This window comes from Aedes albopictus, chromosome 3, assembly GCF_035046485.1.
Source record: "Aedes albopictus strain Foshan chromosome 3, AalbF5, whole genome shotgun sequence".
Taxonomy (NCBI): domain Eukaryota; kingdom Metazoa; phylum Arthropoda; class Insecta; order Diptera; family Culicidae; genus Aedes; species Aedes albopictus.
This window is the reverse complement of record NC_085138.1, coordinates 350,880,835-350,900,521: the sequence shown is the minus strand read 5'-3', so window position 1 is coordinate 350,900,521 and position 19,687 is coordinate 350,880,835. Positions and strand designations below refer to the sequence as shown.

The window sequence follows — 19,687 nt, the reverse complement described above, 5'->3', positions numbered from 1 at the left end:
GGGTGACACATGCGACACGACTTTTGTCACGTCACACGCCGAGCAGAATAAGCGTGTCTTGGTGGGTGGTGGTGCGGGCACTTCCGGTATTGGTGGCTTTGGCTGACGTACTTCTACAGGTCGAAGGTACTACAGTATTTCTTATTACTTCGTGGCTTCTGTGAGGGGGATTTCTCCTATTCCAATGTTTGCTGATGTAGAATCCGGTCAGTTGGGGATGGAGGATGCAATGGACGAGTACGCGGATTCTTGTTGACGCAATACACCTTTGGCATCCGTTTCTCGGTTGCTCCATCGGCGGCTAACTCGGACGCTTTGCAGGACCATCACAATGTGAATCGTGGAAGGCGGAGGCGGAGGTGATGTCACGGTAGTAGTCATGGGAAATGCCAAAACGGTGGAATCACTCGCTGCGAGCAGGCGTTGGAATGACAGCGTAGATTTGGCCGATCGTGTAGCAAGGAGGCGCGTAAACTGGATGAATATCGCCCAGAATAATTGCCGGCAGGCCGGAGCTACGGATGGCAGGATCATGTTCTTCAAACGCAGGATCATCCTCGATCATCAAAAGCTCGGTGAATCGCTATATTGTTCTGAATTTCGAAACATCCGGATTTTCCGCTCACAGTCATCACTCCGGCTTTCGGCTAACCAACCATCGGTTCGCATCGTTGTCCAGGTCCAACTTCGCCCACGTTATTCAATTTGCCCTCGCTCAGCAAATTACCCCGCTTCTGGGAGCCTTTAACCGGCTGTATCCAATTGTGCCGCCGCCGTTCTGTTTCACCTCCTCATTGACGTCGACGTCCGCCTTCTTGATGGGCTCGCCTAGCAGGTGGTACAATCCTGTGAAGATTCACTTGTTTCAACGCTGACAGTCTGGCGAAAGTCGGAACTTACCTGGATAAACCCTTAGCAGTTCTTCAGTACGGTTGAGTTTGTAATCCTTCAATTCGGCATCAACATTTCAAAAGGGCGTAACTGCATTTGGAAGTAATACCTTCTTTCAAAGCTGTAGGTCGTACTGTCTCCCTTACACTCAAACCACCGTGGTTGTCGGAAAGAGGAGAGTTTTCCCCATCTGGTACTTGTCGTGAAAAACATGGAAATCATAACACATGATCCACAGCTTTAAAAGAAGGTGATGATTCCAAAAGCAGTTACGCCCTTTTGAAATGTTGGTGTCGAATTTTTCTTTCAAATCTATGGCTGCACTAATGCCTAAGGTCACCGATCGGAATGTAGGTAACAACGGTATCTGCAAAATCCTTGCGTCCAAGAAGTTACCGTTGATTATGCTGCAGAATTTTCTCTAGTCTCCTTGATTTTTTGTATTATAACCGAGCAACAAACAACATTGAAAATTTCAATCGCAGTCGGAATTCTGAATTGAGCGAGCTGAATCAAAACAAAAACAAATTTCGATAGCCAGCTGATAGGCCTTGGTGGCGCCGCAGTGCTGACGCGCCGCCTACCGAGTGTCGTATGGCAAACATGAGAAAAAACGAGACAAAACACGTTTGTTTATACTTCTTCACGCACACGGTGACAGAAACAAATGGGATTTCCCATTGGAGTGAGTGCATTTTTGCTGCCGTCAAAGCCAATTTGAAATAGGCCTTTTCATGTGACAGTTCCGTGCATGCATTTGTTTACAAAGCTTGAACAACAGATGCTAACAAGACCCAAGTAACCACGAAGCCGTATATAAGTGCATCAATTTTGCCATATATTCATATTTAAAATTGTGTATATGATGCTGCATTACTTTATACACCTCATTGAAGCAATATTAAAGTCGAAAAGGGCCCCACTAAAATCAGATTAGTGCCACATATTGCAGCACGTTGACAGCCATTGCTAAAGTGACATAAATGCATGTGCTGTACATTTGCATTTGCACATGCTTAATACGTGCAACATGAAAAACCAAAACAAAAATCTATTTTTAGCACCGTTTCGTTATCGACGGTACTAATGCCCCCCACATGAATGTTTTAACCATCATTTTTTTGTTGCCGGGTCGGGAGTCGAACCAGAAGTGTTGAAGACCACTAGATGAGTTCCATACGTGCTGGCGCCTTGGACTGTTTCCGCTGCAGTGATAACAACAGATATTTCGTTAACTAAAAGGAAACTGTTCTTCTGTCTCAATCATTGCTGTAGAGGGCAAAACGTCATATGTAATAGAATCCCTGTAATTACATTCTGATAAGTAAATCACTGAAAAATACATAATGCATTTTAGAATATATTTATTCAATATAAGAAAATTAAAACACCTCTCGCACACAACTCATATGCTAATTGGGGTTTCCAGCATTATTTGCATGCGATAGCAGGTAACAGAAAAGAGAAAAGTCATCTCTAAAAAGGTTTTGCTGAAGAAAGGCGTGGATCGGTGGTTCAAACCGCTTCAAACGGAGATTAAGTTGATCGGGAGCCGAACCAGAAATGTTGAAAACCGCTAGAGTTGACCGTAAAGTTGTTCACTCTTTTTGATTTCATTTGTTTACCATTAGAGTCAAGCTTTTGTAATTGTATTGTTAGAGCAACCTTTGCTAGTTTGTACATTGCATTTATTCAGTTTTTACAGTGTTGAATTATTGAATTATCGTATATCACCTTTTAATGCACCCTAATGTAAAGAAAAAATGTAATGCATCAATACATTGATAATGTCAATCTAAAGGATTATTGCATGAGAAGTGTGGAATTACTGCATTTTGCATTGCAAAGGTTGATATTCAGTCTAATTCGTGCAATGATATAATGCTTGTGGTTACTTGGGGAAAGTGTCATCTTCATAGAAGAACTGTCAACGCCCGAAAAATCAGCTGATTTAAGACGTCAAATGAAAAGGCCCATAGGCCTTTTCATGTGACAGATCCGTGCATGCATTTGTTTACAAAGCTTGAACAACAGCTGCTAACAAGAACGTGTCATCTTCATAGAAGAACTGTCAAACGCCCGAACAATCAGCTGATTTAAGACGTCAAATGAAAAGGCCCATTCACCTCAACGGAAAAATGTCAGCGGGGGAGGATGGGATCAAACGCATTTTCACCAAACCAAAACTCAAAGGGGAAAGTGGTGTAAAATGAAGCTTCGCACGATTTTTGCTGTTTTTCAATAGTTGCAGGCTTTAAAAAATAGTGGTCTCATGGGAAAGTTTACTCTATAAATTTAAAGAAAGCGTATAAGCAAATAAAAAAAAATCACGGGAATGGTCTATTCGTAAACTTTGTTTGCCCCGCCCCACCCTGTGTACAAATTTCTGGATTAGTTATTGAAGTAACCCTTTGACAAACTCCTTGAAGATGTTTTGAACAGTTTTTTTAAGGAATTCTTGGATTAAATTTTCAATTATATCTGGTCATATTTTCCGAAAGACATCCTGAAAGATATTCCTGTAGAAATACTTCAAAAACTTTTTTCCTGTTTTTTTTTTTCAAGAAATTTCTAGAGCTTTCTTTCTAGAGTTACTTTTTGGTTTCTACCGGGGTTTCAGCTGACATATTTCTCAAAAAGTTCTTGTGGCATTTATGTTAATGTTTAACTTAAGATTTCTCTCTTAGTTGCTTCTAAACCTTCTATCAGAAGATTCCTTTTGGTGTTGGTCCTGGGATGACTCTCAGAGTTTTCTGAATTTAACCTGGACTTTCTTTTAAGTTTTTTTTCTGAGTTCTGGGATTTCTACAGGAGCTTTTGCTGACACATCTCATTGAAATCCTGTGATTTCAGTCAGAGCCAGGCATTTCTTCGTACTTCTACAGGATTTCTGGATCACTTTCAAATTATTTTTTGCAGATTTTTCCTGGATTACTCCTCTTCCCGTAATCTTTACCGAAAATTGTCCATAGATTTAGGATGCTCCTTTTGGGAGTTCTTGCGGGGATTTTCTACATGTTTTTCTCTGAATGTCTCCTGGATAACTTACGAAATTCCTTATAAGAATTTTTTGGGGAAATATCCGAAGAAATCGAACTTAAATCTTGCGAACTCCGCGAAATCTTATTGAAAAAAAAAACTCGACAAAAATTTCAAAAAAGGAGGAACTCTGACAACCTCAAGGAATTCCGGGTGGAACTCCAGGCAACATTCCATGGGGAAATACGAGAGAGACATCGAAACACTTTTTGGAAGAAATCTATGCAACTTTTGCAAGAATCTCGTAAAAATCCCGAGAGAAACTGTTGGAAAGTTATTCCAGATAACCACTAAGAAAAAAATGAGAGGACTTTTGGAATTTTGGAAGAATCTTCATGAGGAATCCAGCGAGAAACTCTGGAAGAATATCTGGATAACTTTTAGAAGAAATATCGGGAGGTACACCAACACATCCTCGTGAAAAACTTGCGGAAATTCAGGAAGGAACTCTAGTAGAAAACCCAGGAACAACTCACAGAAATTTTGTAAGATGTTTACTTAATTTTTAGGAATGTTTTCGTATAGTTTTTGAAGAGTTTATATATATTAAAAAATTAGGGCTTATTTTTAAAACTTTCAAAATTACTCCCTGGAAAAATATGGAAAACTCAGAGAAATTTTATTAATTTTGGGCTATAAGTAGACACCCTGTATGATTTTCCTCTTGATTTTCCTCCCTCGCTTTATTGTCAGATTTCTTGAAACGTAAACACCGCGCGGTCGTTGAAATGTTTCAAAAAGGGGCTTTGCACAAAAGTTCACGCGGTCTATCGTTTTCGAAAGGAACAGCCGCACCGTAGGAAACGCCGCAATGTTATTTCCCATAAGCATGAAGTAAACATGGGGTGAAAACCGCGGTTGTATTGTCAGATTTCTTGAAACGTAAACACCGCGCGGTCGTTGAAATGTTTCAAAAAGGGGCTTTGCACAAAAGTTCACGCGGTCTATCGTTTTCGAAAGGAACAGCCGCACCGTAGGAAACGCCGCAATGTTATTTCCCATAAGCATGAAGTAAACATGGGGTGAAAACCGCGGTTGTACCTTTCGGAAACGATAGGCCGCGTGCACTTTTGTGCAAATCCCTCAATACCTTTCGGAAACGATAGGCCGCGTGCACTTTTGTGCAAATCCCTCAATATTCTTTCCCGTGTTTGATAACCGAATTCGACCTAAAATATTCGACTTAACAGCCCGTCACCCACCCACCGAACCAAAACAAATCGCCCTCCCCTCCGTCAAACGGTGTGGTTGTGTGCGTGTTTGCGGTGCATTCGTATCCGTACGTCAATGCATTTTTTTTTGCTTCGTGTCTCCAGCTCGCAAAAATGAGAACCCAAAAAAGTTGTGCCCCGTGAAAATTCGTAAAAATCCGTGCAAAAATCGTGCCGAACCAAGTGAATTGTAGTTCCTTTTGTAGGGTAAGTCACCAGCAGTGCGTTGGAAGTGAAATTTTCTGGGCTAGTATGAAATTGGTGCCGTAAAGTGGAAAAACATTTTCGTTTTTCTCCCAGTGGGCAGTGATTCCAAAATGTCTTCCAGCCGTCGGGTCGGGCGGTATGTGTTGTGTCATAACGGGACGATGTTCTTACGGGTGTATTTTCTTGCGTGTTTTTAGGTAGTTTAGTGGTTTCACCGGCGACAGGATGGCTCCGGGATCCAATAACCAGAATAATAACAACAATAATCGGCAAACGGGGACCAGGCCGAAGATCAAAGCCTCGAAGAAAAACTCCGTTCCCCGTGAGGTTGTCGCCCCGACCAGGCGGGATCTCCAGCAGCAGCTCAATGTAAGTGAGTGGGATGGGGTGGGAGCAATCCGCGGGGGAAACATAGAAGTTGAATGTGTGCGTGTGCTTTGGAAGGGGGTGGGTGGGTGGTGCTCCCCCGTACTAATACCAGCAAGGCAATGTTTTTGTTTACGTTTAGATCGCGAAAAAAGCCGACTCAAAGCAAAACACGGCTTCGCGCGAGATTTCTTGTTGTAGGTATATTTTAGAATACGCAATAATTAATTATAGAGGAACCTATGAGTACAGACGTTTACTAGGTTTGGTGTGACAGAAAAGAATTAATTTATTAAGTTAATTTAATAATGGATCATTAACACCGCTAGCTATCATGGTTTCCCATAGCGGAAATCATCATAGTTACAGGTCGCAAGCCCTGGTAAAGTGTGGAACGTTTTGATGGCTGTGATCCCTGACCATCATGTAATCATAATCCCAGGGATACTCAAGTGACCATAGTGTTGGGTTGTGGGGGTTGCGTGTGTGGGGTGCATATATTGACAAGCATTGCTATGGATCGTTAGGGCTGAGTAGGAACGGGAAATGGTTCTACGATTGCTTAATTGCGATTATACCTACTGGTATGGTCGTGGTTTAACAGTGGTGGCGCCGCTTTTCGCTTGTGTTCGGCCTAGGTGGTTTGTTTAGGCGGTGTGGGTAGGTCTGTATGTACTTCGTACGTGCAGTGCGTACGGCTTCAGCATTGTGGTTACTTGGGTAGTGTAGGATAATTGGGTTTGGGACTGAGGGGGTCGTCATTGATTCTGCCGACACCATTGAGTGCTCATTGTTGACGGTTGTGTTGGTGACGATTTCTTCAGCTTTATAATCTCATTTATACCACGCACAAACTTTGGGAAGAGGGACTGCTTTGTAATGCAAGAGAGGGATTTAAACTCTGCGTTACGGGTTGGGTGAGGTCATGCAGATTGCAGATAGAAGCAACCCAGGTGACCGTGCGGCTCGGGTCGTGATGGATGCATGAGTGCAGTGTGTGTGGGGTGCGCTACCCTGTCGGTGCAGTTGAGTCTGGGTTGGAGTGGAAAGAGATCCTTCTCTACCCTAGATCGGTTTCGGTTGTACGGGCGGGGTAGTGTTTGTCTTATTTGTGACGTGTTGTGCGTGATTTGCGGCCCGAGCTGCGTGGTTACTTGGGAAGTATTGTGCTCTGCAATCTAGATTTTGGTTTTAAGGTGAAGCTATGGCTGGGCTGTGCCTCGAATTTGTTGGGCGCAGGTCGGGAGAGCTGGTGGCGGTTTGTGCTGGAGGGTTTGCTCGATTGGCTATTCACTGTTGGTAGCCAGTCGATCGACTGTTCGCGCAGCCTGTCATTTGGTTCTTGGGGTTTGTGCTCTCGAGGTTCGGGGCGGTGCTTCATTGTATCTTCGCTTTAATACTAATATTCCTTGTTTGATTAATTGACTATTATGTACAGGCGTTTAACTCATTCTATTTCATAGATTGCCAGATTTAAGGGTAATGGTTCAATAGGGTGTTAGCAATCAGAGTGGATTAGAACGAGTTGGCGCCTACAATACACCAACACTAACACACATACACCAATACTTACACGCACACATGCACCTACAACTAGCTGTAAAAGACCAGTGGGCGGGACAATGGTGCCTACCCAACAGTTGTAGGTGGGGTGTTTGGCTTAGCTACATGACTTGGTCCGGCAAGCCCATAAACATCAATTGGTAGACGTATTGCCTAGTGAAAAGACAACGCAGATGGGCGAAAGCCAGGGGATGCGTTGATAATAGCAGAATAGCAGAATAGCAGAATAGCAGAAGTTAATTTAATAATGGATCATTACGATCTAGACGAGATTCTAAAGTTTCTGCTCCAAAACGTCCTAATAGAGCTTCTTTCTACTTCAATGATTTGTCTATCGGCTTGATATTGTAACTAGGTTGTAGATGGCATCTATATCAAGCATAATTTTTCAAATCGACGTATCTAACTTTTTCACTGATCTGAGTAAATTCATGGTCAATGTTGACGACCATTTCACTAAAATAGTTTTTTTTTATAAAAAGACTTTTCATAAGTTTTTTCGTTTTTAACATCACCAGGGATATAGCACGCAGGGAGCGGGACATTTAGCATAAAGTCATTTGGCATAAGGTCGTTTGGCATAAGGTCACTTGGCATAAAGACATTTGGCATAACGGTCATTTGGCATAATGGACATTTGGCATAATCGAAATGCACCCTTCTTTATTATGCCAAGTGTCCATTATGCCAAATGACCGTTATGCCAAATGTCTTTATGCCAAGTGACCTTATGCCAAACGGCCTTATGCCAAATGACTTTATGCCAAATGACACAGACCCCACCGGGTTGGTCAGAGTTCAGAGATACGTCATGCCAGATACGTCGCTTTTGTATGGTGCCAGTTTGGTGTATCTGTTACTTTTGATTTTGGCTAGATACGTCGTTTGGTTTTCTCATATATCAAAACGGTGTATCTATCAGTAAAGTTGTAAACATCAAAATAGTTAGATACGTCGTTTCGAATAATATGCGTAGTTAAACAAATTAAGCAATAAATCATCAAACAGTGATGTGGATTCTTCAATTTGCTTTATGAATCATGCATGCAGCAGTTAACCCGGATTTGTTTACATTCTCGAGTTACGTCGGATTGAAAAGTTATGCTTGAATATTCTGGTTTTGTTTAAAGCTTACAACAAGGTATGCGATGGCCAAAAATGGGTAGCTACGTATGAGTCTACAGCGTCTTCGTTATTTTGCAATGCTAGGGCGCATCTGTCTCGTCAGCCTTTTATTGCCATACCGAAACGGTCTAGTAATGCTGCACATAGTTCTCTTGCTCCTAGCAAACGTTGTCCTTCTAATGCGTCACTCGAATTCAAAGGACTTAGTTGGCGTATCTGAGGTCTAACACATTTTTTTATTATCTTTATTATCAAGATTTTTAGCCCGGGGTTGAGTCATCTCGGGACCTATGGCTGTGCTTCCCTTCCAAAGGAAGAGAAGTATGTCGGGAGTGAGATTCGAACCTAGGTCCGTGGCGTGAAAGTCTTGTGTACTTACCATCCCATTAGGTCCGCTCCACACGACGAAATATTTCCTTTGCTTTGGGTGATCGGTTAGCTCCCAGGTTAGATTTTCCATCAACGCTCGATACTCGTTCACCATTACGCCTTTTCAACGATCCCAAGAAATTGCTTCCTGGAAGGTCTGGGGCTCACCACCACCACTTGCATCGCATAAATGTGGAGGTTTGGAACTACCATATGGTAAAATTCTGTATTCTACATGAAACTTTCGATACTTGCCCAGGGGTTACGCGTTCCCTTACACTTTGCCTTACAAACTGATGTGGTTTCTCTGATTGTGAAGGGAGTCCAGCAGATTGCATTTCGACATTGATCATCGAGTCATCGGTATCTCTAAATACTTGGTAATCTGTTTCTCCGAGTTTATCTTGTACCGGCCAGATTTCCTTTTCGCCGTCTATGACCTCGTCATCTGCAACTTCATTCTTTGGCGCTTCTTTCGACCTTGATCAAGTCACGGTTGACTGCTACGTATTAAGTCTTGAAGTTGAACAGTCTGTAGTAGGGGTTCCAATTCTCACTGAAGTTCATGAAAATTGCTCGACTTCGCATCCTATTTTCGTCTCCTTTCCTTAGAGAGGTGCACCATGATCTCACTTTCAAAATCGCAAAGGTGAGATAGGTTGCGACGCTGACCTGTAAGCTTCTCCTCAGGGTTGACTGGTAGATCTGTCAGTTTCCGCTTCTTCAAGTCGGTATCCCGTCTGTTTTCCGACATACGACTCGAATTAATCTTCAAAATCTCCTATCACATCGGTCTTCGATTTCATCGTCGATGAACGTCAGGATATATCTGCTTCTTTCCGAGGACGCCGTTTGTAATTTCTCCGCTTCAACTTCGAGTCTTCGTTTCGATACAGAAGCGATGTCGAACCTGCATTATTCATTATAAAATCCAGTCCATATTGTCGTTTCGTAACTGCATTGCGTTAAACACTGCTTTTTACCGTTGACTTAGCTGCAAATTTATATAGCTGGATTGGATTGCTGTAGAACGCTCCATTGGTTTTACTTGCAGTCTTTGTCGACCTTTTCGTCCTGCAGGATTTTTGGCTTAACAAAGTCTGCCGTTAGTGTCGCATACCCAGGATCATCTATTCATACTAGTAACCGCTACTTGCAACGTTTGAACGTACTTTTTCTCCGGTGCTTTGTATCGATCAAAATGAGTGTTGTTCGTAGAAACACTCTGGTGGTATATTTTAGTGTTCTGCCTTTGCCTCCAGAAGTTGGAAAAGTCCAGCAATTCCTTGAACACAAAATTAAGCTGAATCTATCGGATGACATGGGCGGCAAAATGGTGAGTTGATAAGGAGATCATCCATCATAGCTCTGGTGCTCACATCTTCCTACCTCATGCTTCCACGGATCAAACAATGACAACGACCGCCAGCTAAGAGTTGTGTGCTTAGCTGGTAGTGCAGCCTGGACACTGTTGTCCTTCTGACGACCCAAGCGTCTGTTCACCAAGAAGGTACGGCTCAAACAGCGTCTGTTCTGGCATCAAGCGGCAGAGTAAGAAAGGCTGCATCACGCCCAGCAAGATCCAAGGTGGTAGCTCCATCGTGGTCGTCCCAGTGTTAGTTGGGACGCTGAATAGAACTGCCCAACTAACATTTTCAGCGCTATAAGCTTCAGTCATTTGCTTTCTGTTGTGTAACCATCGAGTAAAAGCAGTCAACGCTGAATAAAAAGAAAGCTAGTCAAATATAAATCATAAGCTAATACACGACTGCAAAACAAGCACCATACAGCTACCAAACTCGGTTTTCAGAAATCCATTACTTGTCACTGGGGCTGCCTTTACTCCACCCTATTCCAACTCCGGGAGATTACCTGGAAGATGTGAAAACTTGAACACATCGAATAGGAGTCCCCACTAACAAAACAGCTGCTACTATACAGTACAATTCGTTATACTGACAAATCCTCAAACTAGCAGCGCTTTAAAGGCCGTTATGCGATTTCATTACGGCTAGAAGCTGTAATAAAGAAACTGTTGGTTTGCCAACACGGCTTGTCGGATATAAACATTATTGTCAAAACAAACTTTAAGTGGGATATATAGCTACTACACAAATTCTTTACAGCTATCCATGTATGTGCTGTGAAATTATTTGGGTTGCTTTTATTGCACTTTAATTCAATGCCGGAAGATTTGCCGGAAAATGTGCAAATCGAGTAAGAGTCTCAGCCACTACAACAGCTGCTTTTATACAGTACGTTTTGTAATGTTGCCAAAACACAAAACAGCAGCGCTTCGTAGCCGTTTAAAGAACACTCTTTCAGCTAGAGCTGTGAAGTAGAATCTGTTGGCGCAACCACACAGCTTGTTCTATGTAAACATTATTGCATTTGACGTTTCACAAGCTTTTACAGCAAGATGAAGTTGGGTAAGGTTTCTTGTGGCACTATTATGAAGCCTTGTCTGGAGTAAAACAAAACGGGCTATTTTCTATGTTATTTATATATAGCAGTGTGGCAGCGAGGACATCATCGGGACCAGTGGATACGGAGATCGGGAGTTCGATTCCCAATAGCGGCAAGTACTTTAATTATTCAATTTTAAAAGTGATAATTCCAGTTCCACATGTATTGCGTCACGGTATCCATAACCTAATTGTATTTAAACGTTTAATTTGGGGATGCCGTATAACTATTATTTAACAACTGCGAAAAAGCTGAAAAAGCGCCTTCTCAAGATGTTATTCAGTTAGGGCCGATTTCTTCACCCTGGCTTAAGCGTTAAACCAGGTTTAACTATATGGGTAAGCCTGGCTTACCGGTTAAGCCGAGGTGAAGAAATCGACCCTTAGTGGCTACATAGGAGCCGAGAAAAGAGCTATGACTTGGTGGCATAGAAGCTTCTCGTACAGCATATACATGCTGATTAAGTTCGCCAGATTCATTGGTATAGGGCTTGCATAGAAGCTTCCATCTATATGTACAACACAGTAACTCAGCATCAAGCCGTATTAAGGACGCTTTGTTGACGTTTACATTCGCAATAAATGTTAGTTGGGTGGCACGATGACCCTCCGGCGAGACAGGAGTGTTGGCGTAGGCCCAATAAGCCGCCTGTAAAAATCCCCATTGCGAATAACATGGGAGAAAATACGACTCGATACACTGCCTATGATCGCATATCAGTCCCATATTTGCTGGGTTTCCTATTCATATGGGACAGTTATGCGATCATGGGCAGTACAATCGGCATAGACCCACGCGACGAAAAAAGGACTGCTATTGGAAACTTGGAACATGGAATTGCAAGTCACGAGCGAGCGTGAGGTGGTCGAGAGGTGGTGGCAGTATTACGACGAGCATCTCAACGGCGACGTTGCAAGCACCAAAGGTGGCGTGGTAGTAGATCAAGGAGTACGTGTACAGGACGAAAGATTTCCAACCCAAGAGATTGAGGAGGAGGTTGGCCGGTTGCAAAACAACAAAGCCGCTGGAGCAGATCAACTACCAAGCGAGTTACTAGACATGGACAAAACACCAAACCGTGCCGCACCGGTGGCGTGTTTGCCCGTAAACACACCACCGTGTGTGTTCATATCACCACCTTCGTTCAGTTTCTACTGATGAACACGCAGTGCGACTGACGAAACACTCGTGTCGGTGTTATAACTCAAGCCTCAGTTTCGGCTCCGTGTTTCAGTTTTGGTTGGGCACGGAGGCCGAGTGTTTCCGATTGTATGAAACACCGAAGCAGTGAGCTCGGCCACAGTGCGTGGTAGCTTGGCTGCATCAGAATCAGAGCCGCTGAGTCAGAAGGGACGAGAAAGACACAAAAGGAGCCGCCAAGTACTTCACTCTCATCGTCGACCAACAGCATTTGCAACTGGTGCTGGAGAATGAACGGCACCGAGCGCTTCAACTCGCACGAGTGTTTTGCTTATCGGAAACACTCGGGCTCCGTGTTACCCGAAACGTCAAACACCGTGCCCAGTGCCTGAGCACCGCCACCGACACCGGTGTTGAGCCAGACACGGTGTGTGTTCGTTCTGAAACACGGAGAGCTAGGTGGTGGCTTGGCAACCACGGTGGTGTGGTTGAGCATCGACTCCTCGTGCAGTGCAGTGTTTGGACATGTCTGCGAGTTACTAAAATACGGTGGAGAAGCATTGGTGAGAGCACTACATTAGGTCATTACCAAGATTTGGGAGGAGGAAGTATTACCGGAGGAATGGATGGAAGGTATCGTGTGTCCCATCTACAAAAAGGGCGACAAGTTGGATTGCGGGAACTACCGCGCGATCACACTACTGAGCGCTGCCTACAAGATACTCTCTCAAATGTTATGCCGCCGTCTATCACCGATTGCAAGAGAGTTCGGGGGGCAATATCAGGCTGGATTCATGGGTGAACGCGCTACAACGGACCAGATGTTTGCCATCCGCCAGGTGCTGCAGAAATACCGCGAATACAACGTGCTCACACATCACTTGTTCATCGATTTCAAGTCGGCTCTGGCTGATTATGCACGAATATGGATTCCCGGATAATCTGATACGATTGATCAATGCGACGGACGATGTGAGTAGTGTAAGCATCAGGGACATTCTCGAGTCCCTTCGTATCTCGCAGAGGGTTACGGTAGGATGATGGTCTTTCATGCTTGTTGTTTAATATCGCCTTTGATGGTGTAATAAGGAGAGCAGGGAAAACACGAGTGGAACGATTTTCACGCAGTCCGTTCAGCTGCTTGGTTTCGCTGATGATATTGATATTATAGCTCGTAAATTTGATGACGGAACGTACATTCGAATAAAAAGTGAAGCCATGCAAATCGGATTAGTCATTAATGTGTCGAAGACAAAGTATATGTTGGTAAAGGTCTCCAGGGAGAAATCGCCGCGCCCGCCACCCGGAATTTCTATCGACGGTGATGAAATCGAGGTGGTTGAAGAATTCGTGTATTTGGGCTCACTAGTGACCGCCGACAACGACACCAGCAGAGAAATTTAGAGGCGCATTGTGGCAGGAAATCGTGCTTATTTTGAACTCCGCAGAACTCTACGATCGAACAAAGTTCGCCATCACACGAAGTTGACTATCTACAAAACGCTGATTAAACCGGTAGCCCTCTATGGGCACGAAGCATGGACTCTACGTGCAGAGGACCAACGCGTCCTTGGAGTTTTCGAACGGAAGGTGTTGCGCATCATCGACGGTGAAGTTCAGTTGGAAAACGAGACTTGGAGAAGGCGAATGAACCACGAGCTGCATCAGCTGCTAAGAGAACCAACCATCGTCCACAGCGCGAAAATTGGGAGGCTACGGTGGGCGGGTCTCGTCATCAGGATGTCGGATAGCAACCCGGCTCAAATGGTTCTCGAGAGTTATCCGACCGGTACTAGAAGACGTGGTGCGCAGCGAGCTAGGTGGGCCGATCAAAAGGGGAGGACGATTTGCGCACCCTACGCAGAGTGCGGAACTGGAGACACACATCCATGGACCGAGTAGACTGGAGACGACTCCTACGTACAGCAGAGAACACTCAGGCCCTAGTCTGACCGGTAAGGTAAGCAGAGGCGTCTCGTGACTAGCATACTGACCTGTTCTAAGGATTACTAAATGAAAACACATTAGAGTTATTTTATACTATGCTTGCCGGTTTTTTTGTTTTAGTATTGTGGTTTTTAACATAAGCTGATTTTTATTTTCTTGTTTGTTAACCATTTTCTGAAAAATATCTTCCACATTTTTATCACAAATAATGATGCGATTCGCATTCAGATGCGCCTTATAGCGACTTCCGAAGTTTGGTATCTCACATAGACGTTTAGAAAAATCCATTTTCGGTGGAAGTCATTTTCTAACGTTCTTCACACACCGACGATAAATACTTTTTTTTTCAATCATGTTTAACATGCTCTCTTTTCCGCAAATGTTCGAAATTTCCACCTCCATAAATTGTTTTCGCTCGTATGTAATGCATAACAAGCGCGCACGACATTGGGTGTGCCAAAATGTGCTCTAGCTGCGCAAGTTGTTCTCAGGCTGTGTAGAACGACAAGCCGAGAAGCCACAGTCCAAGCTTTCTTTCATTTCTGGTTTTCCTACACACATGTAAACTTTCCACTGAAGAAGCCTCTGGTATGTGAAGTGCCTCTGGTATTCGCCTTGACGGAGGCTCTCTGAGAGAATTGCGCTGTGCGTGAAATCAATTTTTTTTAACATGGGAAAGGATAGGAGCTGCATTTTCAAATGCTTCTAAAATATTTTAGGGACTTCAGATTGAAAAAAGTGTTAATGTTTTGCAACATACTTTCAATTAGCTACATTATAACTGGTTTTAGACAAAAGTTTTTAAATCACGATGTTATGTCTATAATATAGCGTATCAAAATCTCATTCGATAACATTAAGAACGTTTTGCTTGAAAAAATTTCTATAAAGAATTAGAAGCATTTGAAAATTCAGCTCCTATCCTTTCCCATGTTAAAAAAAATTGATTTCACGCAAGCGCAATTCTCTCAGAGAGCCTCCGTCAAGGCGAATCCATCGCTTTTTTCTTTAAAGAGTATACCGAGCAGCATGCTAACAATCATTTACACACATTTGAGAACCTGATCGGTAAGCATAGCTGGCAAAGTTTGTATTTATTTAAATACTGTGCAATCAATGTTCCTTATTCCATTTGGTTAGATATTGTTAAATAATCCTTTAATTTCCAACAACGATACAACATACATTTTTTAGCATTCTAAAACTGTAAATTTTTAACATGATTTAGTCGATTGCGCTTAGCGTGCGTGTTCGCGTGAGAAGCAGGCGGGAAGTGAAAAATGGAAAGAAACGTTGACAACGCTGCTGCTGGTTCTACACTGAACGAAAATCCCCGCCATAAATTGAATGGAAAGTGCCTCATCGGAGCCCCATGCCTAAAATCAGATGATTTGTGGAAGGCTGTCATTCAATTCCGGATCTGACAGAATCAAAACAAGCGATATGGATATCATTCAATGTTGTCTTTATAATCATTCAATTCAGATCCAGGCAAGGATGATTGTCATACAAAATCTATCCAGTTTCGTGGTTCAAATGTGAATGAAAGTAATTATAAAATCTAATGCTGTTCATATAGAAGATGTTCTCGTCAGATTTGATTCAATTCTTCTTCAAATACCCTTGAAAACTAATATTACAGCCATTACATCTAATTTTAGAGAAATTGGCTAAAATGAATGAACAATCGTTTCATTCAATGAAGCCAATTTATCATACTAATAGCAATGATTGTGATATTTTGTTTCCTAGGGTATTTGAAGTATAATTGAATCACAACTGAATAGAATAACACCACTATGGACAGCATTATGAAATTTTTTCTCGAAAATATTTGAAAATAATAAATTAAAACTTATCGTAGAAGCAGATACACTTTATCAAGCATTTTATTGAAAATTTTCCACAAAAAAACATAATAACTTATAATTAGAATGACCACTACCTTGTAATTCATCTACAATTCACTGGAATCAAGTTGTAATACTTTCTGCCGACAATTTGAAGCTTTTCATTGTGACCATTATGACCGCCGCACTTATTTGTTTTGTTTTTACTATCTTGAACTTGTGCACCAACAGCAAAATGAAAAGTCAGACTGAAATGGGATGATTTTCGTAATGGGGCTATGATGAAACATATGCAGCTTGTTTTCAAGTTATGCTCATAGGCGAGAATGTGCATATATTCTGCCTTTTCAAATTTATCAGACAGTGTGACAACATGCAGAATATAATAATACAAAACGTGAACAAAAATCCGCCAAAATTGTGCGGAAAATCATTCCATTCAGTTTCAGGAATAACTGATTATGCACACGATTGAATGAGGAATCATACTATGAGCGGTAAGGATTTTCATTCTGTGTATTGAATGATTTTCGGTATGAGACACCGAGGAAAACAATTTCAGATGGTTTTGTGATGATAATCAATCACAACAAACCCTAAGTTAAAACTCATTTATAAATTGTGACAACTCTAATTTTATAGCAGGATGATTTTCGTTCAAGAGGGCGCAGGAAACTCATTTTGCTGTAAAATCATTCAAAATCTCGATTCTGTGGATCTGTATCGCGTTGAATGAGAAATCATTCTCTGTACGGCGGGGGTTTTCGTTCAGTGTACACGCTAACCCTCAGTTACCCAGATTGGTGTCAAAGCGACCCAGATTGAGCAAAACTGCAGTTACTCTAATCTGAGTAAAGGCACCTTTACTCTAATCTGGGTTACCGATGTTGGTGGCAAAATCTGGGTAACCGGTACCCAGCTCCTCCTGGACCTTGATTTTGTTAATTTAATTCCAATTTAGATTTTTGATAAAAAGCTCCCAATTCCCGTGTGCTGTTCACTTACCTGATGCAGGAAAACAGTTCCCTGGAAGAATTTAACTGTTTTCCCGTCATTTATCCTCATATTTTTCGAGGAAACATCCATTATTGCCAGCGTTCGCCTGACCGCTGCCATATTCTCAAGCCGGAAAGTGACAAAGTGCCGATTACCCAGATCTTTAACCAGATTCAACCAATCTGGGTTTTCGGGTTACCCGGATTTTGACAACTGCTAACAACATGAAAATCCGGGTAGAATCGACCCAGGCGATGGGTAGTTTCAGGTTAGCGTGTAGACGAGTAGGGAACGTATGAGCGACAGAGTAAAGTAAAATGAATTCGAATGAACACTGCCATTCGGAGGCAAAAAAAGTGAGGAAACTGTTGGTTTGGGAACAGCATCCATCGTTCGCATGAATCGGAGAACCGGTGGCGGCATGTAGTTTCGAAGAGTCGAGCAAAGAGAGCTGCGCAAGGCTGGCTCTCGCATGCTCTTGTTATATGGTTTCTGCCGGTGGATGGCTTGAAGTCGTCTTTCCCTTTCGTTCTTCATAAACCGGGAACGATGTTTGCGCCTTGCGTGCAAGTTGTTATGGGGTATGTGCGGTGGGAGTTTTAAATTTAGTTTATTCTTTTGGTATATCTACTTAAAGATTATTTAGCGAGTTTTATTCTCAGCCTATACCCGTTCCAAGAACAGGTCGAACATGTGGACGAGGCGCCTCTGAAGGTAAGTAACCTATCGGATGTCAAGAATATCCAGTTCCACAACATTCTAAAATATGTGTACATCGAAATGGCCGACAGTGACACTGTGAAGTGTTATGCTAATCCCAAGGACATTCCGGAACGTGGCAGCATTGAAGATCAATGGAGCGCCATCAAGAACGCCTTAATCGCCACCGGTGAGAATAAATTGTGTGAGCTACACTACACCATACTCAGACAAAACAGTAGATCGAAAATGACGCCTGGAATAAGAAAGTAAAGCGAAGGAACGCTATAGCGAAAGACGCGAAAGAGCAAGCTAAAGCCCGTCAGCGCTATTTGGCTCTCGAGAAGGAAGTGAAGCGCTTATGTAGGCGGGACAAAAGAGCGTGGGAGGGCTCCCTAGCCAACGGAGGTGAGAAAGCCGCAAATATCGGCAACATTCATCTTCTCTACAATGTCTCACTTCGCTCAAAGGTTCCCAAAAAGGGTGGCCTGACTGTATGCGATAATTGGCGGGGTATCATGTTACTGTGTATCATTCTCAAAATCCTCTGCAAAATGATCCTTAACCGGATACAGGAAAAGATTGACGCAACTCTCCGACGGCAGCAAGCAGGATTCCGTGCCGGACGATCCTGTGTAGACCATATTGTCACGCTACGTATCATCCTGGAGCAAATTAATGAATTCCAAGAGTCTTTCTACCTGGTATTCATTGATTACGAAAAAGCTTTCGACTGTCTCAATCACGAAAACATGTGGGAAGCCCTCTGGCGGAAGGGTGTCCCTGAGAAAATCATCGGCCTCATTGAAGCACAGTACAGGGCATTTTCGTGCAGAGTACTGCACAACGGTGTCTTGTCCGATCGCATCCGGGTCGTTGCTGGAGTGAGACAAGGGCGTATACTATCACCGGTACATTATAATCGAAGAGATCCTGGTGAGTGAGATTGATTGTGAACCAAATCGTGGGTTGCTGTGGCAGCCCATTACTATAGATTACCTAAATGACTTGGAATTGGCTGAGACGTTGCTCCTTTAGCTCCTCGCTCCACGGCGGCAGGTTTTACCATCAACAAGACCAAATCGTTAGATGTAAACACGGTCAACCATTCCAGCTTTACAGTAGTAGGGCAAGCAGTGGATAATGTTGAAAGCACCCGATATCTTGGTAGCCAAATGGCGGCCGACGGCGGCACCAAGTTCGACATAGGTACACGGATCAAGAAGGCGATGGCTGCTTTTGCGAGTTTAAGGTGAATTTATGACGAAGCCACACCTCGAATTATCAAGAGCACAAATCTGAAGAACCGAATGTCGGTTTGAGCTGAAAAGTTGATCGATTGGTTACCCGCTGGTGGTGACCAATCGATTAAATTTTCAGCTCAAACCGACATTCGGCTCTTCAGATTTGTGCTCTTGAAAATTCGAGGTGTGGCTTCGTCATATATTCACCTTAAGAAATGTTTGGAAAAACAACCAGATTAGTCGATTCAACAAAATCGGAATTTTCAACTCGAACGTAATATGTGCTGTGTTTTCGAGTGAAACTTGGTGTGTATCAGTGAAGATACATCTGCAATGGCTGCAGGTTTTCATCGATAGATGCCTGCGCTACCTATATAATTTTGTGCATAATGGCCTCACAATTGGATCTCCAACGTGCAGCTTCATCGTCGATGTCATCAAAATCCGATAGCTACAGAAATTCGGGAGCGAAAGTGGAGGTGGGTCGGCTACACTCTACGCCGGGGCGGAAACGAAATCTGCAAGCAAGCGTTAGATTGAAATCCAGCAGGAAATCGCAGTAGGGGCTCATGGC

At 43.0% G+C, this 19,687-nt stretch overlaps 1 protein-coding gene and 1 long non-coding RNA gene across 4 annotated transcripts in view; one reads left to right on the top strand and one right to left on the bottom strand.

Moving 5' to 3' along the window:
- Positions 1–554: 554 nt before the first annotated feature.
- LOC115268221 (uncharacterized) lies at positions 555–954 on the bottom strand. Its single transcript, XR_003898143.2, has 2 exons — positions 901–954; positions 555–846 (listed from the first exon to the last, which is right to left on the bottom strand). It is a non-coding gene; the product is annotated as an uncharacterized LOC115268221 (long non-coding RNA).
- Positions 955–5,191: 4,237 nt separating this feature from the next.
- LOC109408779 (uncharacterized) overlaps positions 5,192–19,687 on the top strand; it is a 43,007-nt gene continuing 28,511 nt past the window's right edge. For all 3 annotated transcript variants that reach the window (XM_062855225.1, XM_062855224.1, XM_019682165.3), the window contains exons 1-2: positions 5,192–5,348; positions 5,546–5,717. In XM_062855225.1, the coding sequence (XP_062711209.1) occupies positions 5,574–5,717 (144 nt within the window). In that variant the 5' untranslated portion in view covers positions 5,192–5,348; positions 5,546–5,573. The remainder of the gene's footprint in view (positions 5,349–5,545; positions 5,718–19,687) is intronic.